At 58.4% G+C, this 11,917-nt stretch overlaps 2 protein-coding genes across 3 annotated transcripts; one reads left to right on the top strand and one right to left on the bottom strand.

Annotated features, from left to right (window-relative positions):
- LOC118612970 (protein S100-A7-like) lies at positions 1 to 1,197 on the top strand. Its single transcript, XM_036235289.1, is given in 3 exon segments — positions 1 to 60; positions 62 to 142; positions 1,014 to 1,197. Coding segments are annotated over 3 exon segments (306 nt in total). The 3' UTR covers positions 1,179 to 1,197.
- Positions 1,198 to 4,582: 3,385 nt separating this feature from the next.
- On the bottom strand, positions 4,583 to 6,569 carry LOC118612967 (protein S100-A7-like). 2 transcript variants are annotated; one of them, XM_036235284.1, is made up of 3 exons: positions 6,541 to 6,569; positions 5,666 to 5,826; positions 4,583 to 4,788 (listed from the first exon to the last, which is right to left on the bottom strand). In XM_036235284.1, the coding sequence occupies exons 2-3, from the start codon at positions 5,804 to 5,806 to the stop codon at positions 4,624 to 4,626; spliced, it is 306 nt and encodes a 101-aa protein (XP_036091177.1). In that variant the 5' UTR covers positions 5,807 to 5,826; positions 6,541 to 6,569; the 3' UTR covers positions 4,583 to 4,623. The 2 variants fall into 2 exon arrangements, with proteins under 2 accessions (XP_036091177.1, XP_036091176.1); XM_036235283.1 differs by having other exon boundaries at positions 5,666 to 5,823; positions 6,541 to 6,565.
- Positions 6,570 to 11,917: the final 5,348 nt, after the last annotated feature.

Here is an 11,917-nt window from a genome sequence, read left to right as displayed (position 1 = left end):
ATGAGCCACACGCAGGCTGAGGAGGCCGTGATGGGCATGATCGACCTGTTCCACACATACGTCAAAACCCGACGACATGATGGACAAGCCTGGCCTGATCAAGATGCTGCAGGACAATTTCCCCACCTTCCTCAGTGCCTGTGTGAGTCGGGGGGGGCTGCCCGCCTTGCGCGGGCCCTGGCGTGGCCCAGGACGCTTTGCTGGTGCCTTGGACAGGGCACTCCCAGTCTCCCGTCCTCACTAGTCACAGCGGCCAGAGGGCCTCTGGGACCTCATATCCTGGCTTGTCATCGGGTTGCAGGACATGATGAGTGTGGCAGAGTGTGGCTCAGTCGTTGTGAGGAGGCTGCACGGTGCCCCCCCGAGGGCCCTGCACCTGTCCCACTCCCTCTGGGAGCCTGGCGCCCATGGGCTCAGGCCCCGACCCTCGAGGCTCCCGCTGGCCTCCTGAGACCAGAGGCGGGTGATGGGCACCCGTGGTGACAGCATTGAGCACCCTTCTGGACGACGAGAAAGCTCGTTCCAGGCCTGATTCCGTCTGACAATCAGATTGCACTGAACTGGTCACTAAGTGGCCATTACTGAGGATGCAGACACTGGGCAGGGCGCAGAGGGACCTCAGGGTGACATGGTTCGGGGGGTCCAGAGAGAGGGCAGAGGAGGGGAGGCACGAGTCAAGTCCGCCTATGGGTCCCTGGGGAGACCTCAGGTTGGTGGTGCCCTTGCCGGGGTCGATCTGGCTAGAGACCACACACCCAGCAGCTCACTGGTCACTGCGGCTCTGGGCAGAGCACACCCCGCTGGGTCCCTTACGCACACTGGCGCGTGGGCCGATGACTCCCCCTCAGGGAGCTCAGAGTGATGCTCACCTCCGCCCCCCGCCCTGTGCTCCCCCAGGCCCCCCACCCCCTGCAGCCCCAGGTCCTGCTCTCCCAGGCCCCGCCTCCGCCTCCCCCCATTCCACCCGCGGCACTGGGGACTGAATTTGTCTCGTGTTGCGTCTTCGCCCACAGGACAAAAAGGGCAAAGATTACTTGGCCCACATCTTCGAGGATAAGGACCAGAACAAGGATAAGAAGATCGAGTTCTCCGAGTTCCTGTCCGTCGTGGGGGACATCGCCACGGACTACCACAAACAGAGCCACGGAGCGCCGGCCTGCTCCGGGGGGCGCCAGTGAGCCCCGCCCTCCAGGGCCTCCTGACACCCCGTGATCAATAAAGTGCCGTCTGAAATGATTTTTTCGTCTAAATGCGTTTGTTCAACCTGTTCCACCATTCCTTGTCGCCACCATCCAAAACCCCCATTTCCGGAGGTCAGGTTTGAAACTTAGCACCTCAGGCCCCAGACCGCCACTTCCCTCCTCTTCAGAGCCATCCTCTCCTGGCCGTACTCCGCACCTCGTCACCGTTGGAGACAGGCCTGAGCCCTTTGTCCACGACTTGTCAGTGTCTGGTCAGGCCCGTCTGTGCCCTCCCTCCTTCCTTGTCCTCACACCTGCTCTCAACTCGGGAAGTCCTGCTTCCCAGGCCCTTGTCACCTCCTCTCCCTGAGACGCCTGCTCTGTCCCTGTGCGGCCCGCGCCCCACGACCTTGTCCCAGCAGCTGCTCCCAGTGGACAGCTGGACTCCCTGGGGCTCCCTGTCCCCTGACCCAGCCCCTGCGCCGCTCTGTCCTCCTGCAGCAAGGCTGATGGTCAGTGCTGGTAACGTCCGGCCAGGGCCCCCAGGAGCTGCTGTCTGTTTCCTCTGCCCAGCCTCCCTGTCCCCGTCCAGGGAACCTGAGTCCGATGGTCCCAGTCCTCACAAAACCCCACCCACGCCTGCCTGCGTGTCCATTGTCCGTCCCCGCCCTCCATCCGACGTGTCTGTCCACGCATCGTATGCCGGGTTGAAGTCATAGCTCGTGACCGAGACTAGATGTCAGCTTCTCCGTAGAGATTCCTTTTGGAAGTGAGGCTGTTGCCGTTCCCGCACGGGAATGTCCTCTCCTCCTCCGTGCCGGCCCTCGCCTCACCGCTGTCCCGGCCACCGCAGGACGTCACGCGCCCCGCCTGCGTCCCCTGCAGACGGAGAGCGTGACGGAGAGCAGTTGCCCGGGCTGCGCTGACCCGGCCCCGGCCGCCTGGCACAGGGTACGCATCTGAGGCTGTTTTTTCGTTTAAATGCATTTGCGGGAGTCCCGGTCCGTCCCCCCAGTGTTACCAGCAAACTGAAATCTGCAGGCGCAGGGGTCAGCTGTGAGACTCAGACAGGCGAACCACGACCGGCTTCTATGGGAGCCGCAGCCCTGACCTTCCCAGGCATGGAGATGCTGCACCCAGGGGTGGCCGACGCGTCCACCATTGACAGGCACCCGTCCACCCGCCAGCTCCACGGCCTGGGGGACCTGCCTGCCTTCCGCTTCCCCGACTCACAGCGCTTCTCTCGTTGCCAAAGGCACCGTGAAAATGGGGTTGCAGCGTGCAGAGGAGCACCTTTTCACCCATCTGGTCCCTTAGGGGAGCCTTGCCTAATGTCCCCGAGACGGGGTCTCCTTCCCCATCGCCGGACCCTTGTGTCAATCATCGCGCTCTGTGAGAACTTCCCGGCCTGTCCCTGCGTCCCCAGGGCGGGGGGGAGGGTGATCTCCCTGAGGGTGGGACCACAGTGGTCATGCCCATCTGTCCTGTGATTTCACAGCTCGGGCCATCCCAGGGGCAGTGGAAGGTGTGAGTCCCTCCTCCCACGGGGTCCACGGGGCGGCAGAGGGCTGATGCACGGGGAGCAGCCAGGCCACACCCACCGCCCTGGTCCAGAATTAGTTTCAGCCATTTTCCCAAGAGGAGTCCAGTGGGGACTCACGTTCACTTTCGAAGAAGGCCCGAATGGAGCAGTGCCTGCGAGCATGAATTTTATGATGATACTGACTAGAAATGAAGATTTGCTCGGAAACGTACTAAACCTGAATTAGTTTAAGAGTAATTAGCAGCTACTATGTGTAGCATCCGAATTAAAATGGGAGAAACATGGACAGCTCCGAACCCAGACTCACAGGACAGCAGCAGAGAGAAACCAAAGGACCCTGAAGGCATCTGGCGGCCCGAGACGCTGTCCGAGGTGCTGAACCCACCTCCCTGCTCGCGCCGCGCACTCCAGCCCACCGTGACTGGCGCCCGCCTCGCGCTTCCTCCGTCGTCTCTGTCTCTGTCGGGGTGATCGGGGTGCTGTCTTTCCGCCTGAGTGCGGGCTGGGCTGTCGTCTCCTTCACAGCTGTACCAGAGCATCAGCGCCGCCCCTTGCTAACTATAAAGCCCCTTGCTGGTGGACCGGTGTCTTAGAGAACAAGAGAACACAGACGAGACCACGAACGGGTACGGACGCACCAGGAAAGAGGTTCCTAGGGACAAACGTCTCGTCGTTACCTCTTTCCACGCTCGGGAAGGGGTGCTGTGCCCGCCTCTCCAGAATTCCCGGCGCAGAAGGAAACAGGGCCCTACACTCCGCCTGCAGCTTGCGTTGGATGTTTGGGGTCGGGAAGATGGGGGCGCGTGGCCTGGTGTAGCCTCGGGGTGTGAGAAGAGGTTCCTGTTGGGGTTTAATGAGACTGGGGAGCCTCGGGAAGAAGCCCCCAGCGTACACGCGCGTGCAGGGCCTAAGAGCTGAGCGAGGTCCTCACACCGCGTGATCCCATCTCCCCTCCTCCGGGCTGTGAGTGCACAGGAGGGTTCCAGGGTGGGCTTCAGCGAGTGCGGGACACCGTCGGTTCTCTGTCGCCGTGTGCAGGCTGCAGGGTCAGCGCTTAGGAAAATTCTCTGTTGCGTTCAGCCCCACTGTTCTGCCAAGATTACTGTCACGGGAAAACCACGGGGCGCTTAAGACTCTGCTTTGTCCACTAGCTGGCGCAAGACGAGTCAGACGAAACGAGGTTCCCTGGGGGCGTCCCCGAACTGAAGTTCCCTTGTACGCATGCGCACCAGTCACTTAAACCCGGAGTCTCCTAGTCCAGAGTGTCAAGAATTAGGACAACAAAATTGTGTGTTAAAAAAAAAAAAAAAAAAGCAGAATTGGGGGGAAACTTGCAAATGAAGGGCCAGCAAGAAGAGAAGGTGAAGTTTCCGTGATTTCGCAGAGCATCGCCTGTGGCGTAAGGAAGCTGGGTGCAATAGTGAGCGGGGGGGATCCGTGGGGGGTGCACGGGCAAAACATCCAGGCGGCACTTTATCGGGTGAGAGCAGAGAGGGGGAAATAACACCGGGGTGCGCGGGGGCACCATGGCACAGGCGGGGACCCCCGAGACGATCCTCGCGGGCGGCGGTGCGGCGGGCGGGGCAGAGGGCGCAGAGGCTCTTAGATGCGGTTCACGGAGCCGGTTGGTCCGCGGAAACGGCAGTGATTTAGGACCAAAGCTCTCGCGGGGGCGACGGCTGGAGTCCCGACCGCAGCGGTCGGCGGGATCCCACTAGGCTTTTCCCCACACCCGCCCTCCGGGTCGCACTCCGTTTCAAGCCGACCTCCAGAAATGGGGTTTTGGATGGTGGCGACAAGGAATAGTGGAACAGGTTGAACAAACACATTTAGACAAAAAATCATTTCAGACGGCACTTTATTGATCATGGGGTGTCAGGAGGCCCTGGAGGGCGGGGCTCACTGGCGCCCCCCGGAGCAGGCCGGCGCTCCGTGGCTCTGTTTGTGGTAGTCCGTGGCGATGTCCCCCACGACGGACAGGAACTCGGAGAACTCGATCTTCTTATCCTTGTTCTGGTCCTTATCCTCGAAGATGTGGGCCAAGTAATCTTTGCCCTTTTTGTCCTGTGGGCGAAGACGCAACACGAGACAAATTCAGTCCCCAGTGCCGCGGGTGGAGTGGGGGGAGGCGGAGGCGGGGCCGGGAGAGCAGGACCTGGGGCTGTGGGGTGCTGGGGGACTGGGCGAGCACAGGGCGGGGGTGGAGTGAGCATCACTCTGAGCTCCCTGAGGGGGAGTCATCGGCCCACGTGCCAGCGAGTGTGAGGGACCCAGGCCGGGTGCATGTGGTCGGCCCAGAGCCGCAGTGACCAGTGAGCTGCTGGGTGGGTGGTCTCCAGGCAGACCCCGCCACGGCAAAGGCACCACCAACCTGAGGTCTCCCCAGGAACCCATAGCTGGCTTCACCCCATGCCCGCCCTCCTCTGCCCTCTCTCTAGACCCCCGAATCATGCCACCCTGAAGTCCCTCTGCGCCCTGCCCAGTGTCTGTGTCCCTCAGTAATGGCCACTTAGTGACCAGTTCAGTGCAACTTGATTGTCAGACGGAATCGAGCTGGAACGAGCTTTCTCGTCACCCAGAAGGGTGCTCAATGGTGTCACCACAGGTGCCCATCACCCGCCTCTGGTCTCAGGAGGCCAGTGGGAGCCTCGAGAGTCGGGGCCTGAGCCCATGGGCGCCAGGCTCCCAGAGGGAGTGGGACAGGTGCAGGGCCCTCGGGGGGGGGGGGGCACCGTGCAGCCTCCTCACAACGACTGAACCACACTCTGCCACACTCATCATGTCCCGCAACCCGATGACAAGCCAGGATATGAGGTCCCAGAGGCTCTCTGGCAGCTGTGACTAGTGAGGATGGAGACTGGGAGTGCCCTGTCCAAGGCACCAGCAAAGCGTCCTCGGCCACGCCAGGGCCCGCGCAAGGCGGGCAGCCCCCCCGACTCACACAGGCACTGAGGAAGGTGGGGAAATTGTCCTGCAGCATCTTGATCAGGCCGGGCTTGTCCATCATGTCGTCGGGTTTGACGTACGTGTGGAACAGGTCGATCATGCCCATCACGGCCTCCTCAGCCTGCGTGTGGCTCATTGTGGCTTTGGAAGGAGCTGCTGGAGAGAACGATGGGACCTTGGTCACCCTTGTCCACTGCAGACTCTAAGTCAGGACAACAGGGTGGGACTGGGGGCCAGTGCAGGGAGCCTAGGGGGAGCAGAAGGACCTATGTCCTCTAGGAGGTGGGCGACATGCTCTAAGGGAGGCGGGCAGGACCAGGCCTGGCAGCGGGGCGCAGGCAGGTCACGTTCCAGAGGAGCCGAAGGAGGACACGGAAGCCCTCCGGAACTCCCCTGGCTGGGAGCAGGCAGGGACCTGTATTGACCGGTCCAACCCTGCTAGGAGCAGGTCACCTCACAGGCAAGGCGGTGGGGTGTCAGGCCCGGGGTGGGGAGGGCCGAGCTGGCCATGGCAGGGACACTGCTCCCGAGGTTGGGGTGCAGAGAGGGCCTGCGGAGACCAGAGTCTGCGAGGCAGGCGAGTCCCGACAGGAGAGGAGACCAGGGGCACAGGACAGCCATGTCCTCAGCTCTTCCGGGGACGTTTCCCCAGAGAGGTCCCTGCAGAGCCAGCCAGCCCTGGGGACAGTCTGGTCCGGTCACCGTGCTCCGGGTTAGGACCGCAGCGGGGGAATCACGGCCCTGTAGGGCGCAGTGCCTAGCCTGGCCCTGGCCCTGAAGCCCCTGTGGCCGCCGCGTCGCCTCCGGGCACTGCAGAGCACGCTGTGTCCTGAGCTCTCGTCCTGGACGGGGCCTGTCGGGCCGACTTACCAGAGCAGAGCACGGATCACCGAAGGAAGGACGAGTGAGATGTGCTTCTGGGCGACACCGGTCCCTTTATAAGGCTGAGCCTTGCTCCTCCCCGGGCCGGTGCCCTGGGCCTCGGGTGCCGTGTGCTTCCTGGAGCAGGGCCCACTCAGCTGCGCGGGACACACCTAGGAGTGTGTGCTCAGCCTTCCCGTAAAACCCCAGGTGCTTCCCTCCCAAGGGACAACACCTAGAGCCTCATCCTCTCCCGAAGATGATCTAGCTCTGGGAGGCCAGTGGGATGTGTCACAAAGGGATAGGACTTTGGGCAGAGAAACTGGGTTTCTGGACCTCAAGGGCAGGAGTTTGGAGTCCGAAGGCCCGCGTGAGCTGCTGGCTCCTCCCCCGCACAGCCCCCTTCTGTGCTCGAGTCACGTGGCTGCCGCCCCCACCCCCCGCTCACACCCTCGACACTCGCCAGGTGCACGGTGCCCGCCGCCCCTCACTGATCCTGGACCTTCATGACCCAGTGACATGGCGCTGTCCCCTCAGGTCCAGCAGGGCAGCGTAGTGTCGGGACTGAAGCCCACGTCCCCGTGTGGGCAGCCGGTGGACGGCAAAGCCACATCTCACCCCGGACGAGCCTCACTCAGCCTCACTCTCAACTCCTACCGATGTCTCGGGTCACCCCAGGACCCTCCCTCAGGGATTCGGTGTCCCGGGGACAGAGTCAGGGTCTCTTCACTGCCAGCTTCACATCGGGTCCCATTGACGCCCTGGAGGGTGACCGGGGTCATGACCCACGGTGACTCTGAGGGAACAAGGAGAGGGTTTCAGGCACTGCATTTCGCCGGCGTGGAGGGGAAGCTCGAGGTCACCACCCTCTGTCTGAGCCGAACTCCACACTGCTGAATGTCACCCTGCAGCCCCAGGGGTGCCCGGGACACCCGAGGCAGTGCCCATGGTGGTCAGTGTAGATGAGCCTTGAGGCAGGTTGGGCAAGCCTGGCTCCCCGCCCACGCTGAGGACTTTGAGGAACCTCGGTGGCCTTCCTCCTGCTCTATGCAAATCCGTCCGCACAGGAGCCAGTGGCCCTCCCTGTATCGATCACGCACTCACTCCCACTCACCGCCGGTGTAGACCTTGACTTTTGAGCCACGTCAAATCCTCACAATTAGTTATTAATATCGTATGTAAGTTCCCTTTTGCTCAATTCACGGCCTCTGAGTCAGAGGCCGATGTTTCCACAGTCCTCAGGTCACGGGGTCTGAACATCATCCTCTGTTCCCGGGTCTCTCATATTTTATCTATTTTCCTCTCATCTCTATTTGCTTTTTAAATCCTCCCAAGAAACGATATATATTTTCCGCTCGTTTGTGAGCACTCTTGCAAATAGGACAGTTTCTTGGTCCGTGTTTGACATATATTTTTTGTTTGGTATCGATCAATCACACAGAAAAGTACAACGAGCAAATATCCACCGCCCAGTGAATCACCTCTGACACTGTGACTGTCGCCCGGCCAGTGAGGGAGCATGGCCAGTGCCCCCTCCAGTCACTGCCCCCCCCCACCGGTCCCCAATGACCTGATCTGATCACTCAGGATAAGGCTCTCTGATTGTCTTTGTATTTTGTCTCCTATCCATACATCCCTAAACACTGAAGTTTTCCCTGCTTTCCATACATTACGTGAATGAAACATGCTCTGTCTACTCTTCCGTGTCTGCCTTGTTTTGCTCAATGTTTAATTCATAATTTCCCCGGGTTAGTATTCCTCTGTACGGGTGTGACATCATCGCCAAGAATTCTGCCTCGGATGCCCCACGCTCTTCATGGTCTTGACTTCCTGCTCAGGGGACCAGGGATTTGACTGTGACCTCATGTTCGCCTGGGTATCGGTCACACTTTCTGGTGAGGGGTAAGGAGGGCCCAGGGCGGGCCCTGGATGTGTCAATCCTGCGTGTCAGGGAATGAGGTGGGGATGAGCCTCAGAGCGCAGAGCCCAGTTCCCGGCCCAGCGACAGATCAGTCCTGTTAGCTTCAGGGACACCAGTGCTTGCAGCCATGTGACTAACAGCCAAGTCACACCCCCTCATCTCCCTTATCACTCGCCACCATCGGGGAGACTACAGGACATTCCAGTGCCTCTGGAGACTTGCCTTCCGCGTGCAGGGCGGCTTGGCTGCAACCCTCTCTAACGCTTCGGGCGTCTGGAAGGAAGGTTGCCTCTGGTCGGCCACGCAGGCATTGCGGGGTCGTACCCGATAACGAAAGAAGCGCCATCGATGAACGATCTGTGCCAAGCCCTGAGCTGATGATTAACTCCCCAGAAAGCAGCCTGAGGTTCTTGGCGTTACACCCTGGTTCTCTCCCAGTATGTGAGTCCGATGTTAAAAATGATCCTCACGCACTGCTTTTGCTGCATCCCAAAACGATGTTTTGATACGTTATTTTCATTTTCATTTCATTCCCATTATTTTTCACTGTCTCTTGAGACGTCCTCCTCCACCCACGCATTATCTGCAGGTGTGTTGCTTGATCAGTACAGGTTCTGGGGTTTTTTCCGGCCACATTTCTATTAGGATTTCCATTTCATCCCCGCTGTGGCCTGAGAGCACACATCATATGGCTTCTATTGTCTTTCGTCGGCTGAGACGTGTTTCTCTGGCCCAGAACACAGTCCCTCTCGGCGAGCGGGCGGCGTGAGCCTGAGCGGCACCTGTTCTCTGCCGTCATAGATAAAGTCGTCTCTCAGAGTCAGTTGGATCCAATCGATTGATGATGCTGTTCGAGTCGCCTGTGTCCTTACTGTTTTCGGTCCCGCTGGAGCCTTCGTTTCGGTCGAGGGGCATCGACGCCCCAGCAGAGTCGTGTCGGCTTCTCCCCGTAGGGCCCTCGGTTTTCGCCTCCCGCATGTGACGCGCTGTCGCCAGGCGCATGCGCGTTGAAGTTGCCGCGTCTTCTCGGAGAACTGGCCGCGCGATCCGATCGTCCTCCTTGCTCTGAAGTCCGCTGTGTCTGAAATTAATACTTAGTTAATTAAAAAGCGTAGCTTTGTTTTGATCGATATTAGCATGGCATACCTTCTCCGTCTCTTTGCTTTCGATCTGTGTCTTCGTACTTAAGCAGGTTTCCTGCAGGCGACCTGGAGTCAAGTCTGGTTTTTAACCCACTCTGACTGTCTCAGTCTGTTCGTTGGGACACACACACCATTTGGATGAAAAGGGATCATTAGAAACGTCAGTATTAAATTCAGATTTCATATTAACCATATCCGCAGGTGTTTTCTATTCATCGCCCTTGTTTATTGTAAGGCTTTTTTTTTTTTCCTTTTTTCATCTTTTACTCTTTTCTCTACCTTCTCTGGTTTTAATCGAGTGTCTGACATGGTTCCATTTTCTCTCGTATCAGTGATCCTTTTTTAAATTACCGGTTGCCCCAGAGTTTGCAGCACAGATTTGCAGCTCATAAGTCCACCTTCGACTAGGACCTGACCACTTTCCAGGTAGCACAGCATTTCCCAGTCGCCCTCCTGTCCCTCATCACGTCGCCGTCACCCAGCACACTCACCCGTCATCACCCAAGACAATGAACAATTGTTTTTTGATGAAATTGTTTTCTCTTCGTACAATTAAGAGTAATAGAATAGGGTGTATGTAGAGTATATCACAATAAAAATATTTTTTTAATTTAAAAATAAGAACATTAAGATTTATATTTTGCCTTTATTTATGCCCTAACACTCTTTTTTTCCTTATGCAGTTCTGATTTTCTGGCCTATGTCGTTTTACTGCTCTCTGAAGAACGTATTTTAACATTTCTTCCAGAACAGGTCACCTGGCAACAAGTTCCCTCGGTGCTTGTTTGTCTGAGAAAGTATTTCACCTTCTCTTGTGGAGGATAATTCAATGAATACAGAGTTCTAGGTGGTGGGATTTTAAAAAAAGAAAGAGAGAGAGAGAGAGAGAGAGAGAGAGAGAGCGCGCGCTGGAAACACCGCACACCATTCTCGCGCTCGTGGTCTCTGAAGAGAGCTCCGATGTAATTCTCACTCTTGTTCTTCTGCAGATACGGTGAGAATTTTCTCCCCTCTGGCTTTGCCCCAATATTTTCTCCTTGACTTAGAGTTTCTGAAGTTTCAGTATGACATGCCACGGTGTGGGAGGTGACATTTATCCTGATTCATGCTCTCTGAGGTCTCGGGCTCTGTGCTTCGGGGTCGATCATTAGTTTTGGAAAATTCTAAGCAAGTGCTTTTTTAGATATTTATTCCATGCCTTTCTCTTTCTCCTCCCTCTGCTATATTGTAGTTGTGCCACAGTTCTTGCATATTCTAAGATTTTAAAATTCTTTATTCTCTTTGCTTCCCTGTTTGGGGAGTTCCTATTGACCGATGTTGGGCTCACTGTTTCTTTCCTCGGTTGTATCCAATCCGCCGAGCCCATGAGGCATTCTTCATTTCTGCTACATCGATTTCACGCTACTGTTTCCTTTGGTTATCTCTTCTGCCTTCCATCTCTCCCGTTAGGTTGTTTATCATGGTTGCAGGGAGATGTCGGCGCAAAGACAGGGAGCCCCAGAGAGTCCAGCTGTCCACTGGGAGCAGCTGCTGGGACAGCTCGTGGGGTGCGGGCCGCACAGGGACAGAGCAGGCGTCTCAGGGAGAGGAGGTGACAAGGGCCTGGGAAGCAGGACTTCCCGAGTTGAGAGCAGGTGTGAGGACAAGGAAGGAGGGAGGGCACAGACGGGCCTGACCAGACACTGACATGTCGTGGACAAAGGGCTCAGGCCTGTCTCGAACGGTGACGAGGTGCGGAGTACGGCCAGGAGAGGGTGGCTCTGAAGAGGAGGGAGGTGGCAGTCTGGGGCCTGAGGTGCTCCGGGAATGGTGTGAGTGAGGAGTGGGCAGGCACCCCCTGGATGAGAGCTGCCCCCTGAGAGCTTCTGCAGGTGGGGGAGATTGACAGACAGTGGCCTGACCCCCGTGCAGATTGTCCCCCATTTAAGGGGTGAGTGGGAGCCTATGAGGAGGAGGTGGGGAGCCCCGTGGCCGAATGAGACACGGTGACCACCTCTCACCTCCACGGGACCGCACAGTGCTCACACACGCACGGATGCTCAGCGACCAGGACAGCAGACAAGGGCTCCAGGCCCCTGGGCTCGGCAGTGTCTCGTTCACAGTGACACGACCTCCTATGACCCGGGTCCCCACCAGGAAGCCCCGATTCACTGATGGCGTCACCCCTGTGCCCTCGGGCCGTGCTGGGGCAGGGGCGCGGGGTGGGGAGGGGGCACAGAGCTGAGACCTGCGCTCCTGCCCCCTGGGGTTTGCTGACCACCAGGTGCTGGTCCATGATGGAGAGGGAGATCTCCGTGGACCCCGCAGGCCGCCCTGGAGGCTC

This window comes from Rousettus aegyptiacus, unplaced genomic scaffold (genome assembly GCF_014176215.1).
Source record: "Rousettus aegyptiacus isolate mRouAeg1 unplaced genomic scaffold, mRouAeg1.p scaffold_m13_p_17, whole genome shotgun sequence".
NCBI lineage: Eukaryota > Metazoa > Chordata > Mammalia > Chiroptera > Pteropodidae > Rousettus > Rousettus aegyptiacus.
Note: the sequence above shows the minus strand (reverse complement) of the source record. Positions and strands in the feature narration are given on the sequence as shown.

What these genes read in the sequence shown, in the direction of transcription:
- LOC118612967 (XM_036235284.1), bottom strand. Translation starts at nt 5,806, where the DNA reads ATGAGCCACACGCAGGCTGAGGAGGCCGTGATGGGCATGATCGACCTG. An exon ending in CCACCTTCCTCAGTGCCTGT is followed by an intron (nt 4,789 to 5,665) that starts GTGAGTCGGGGG and finishes CTTCGCCCACAG; the next exon opens with GACAAAAAGGGCAAAGATTA.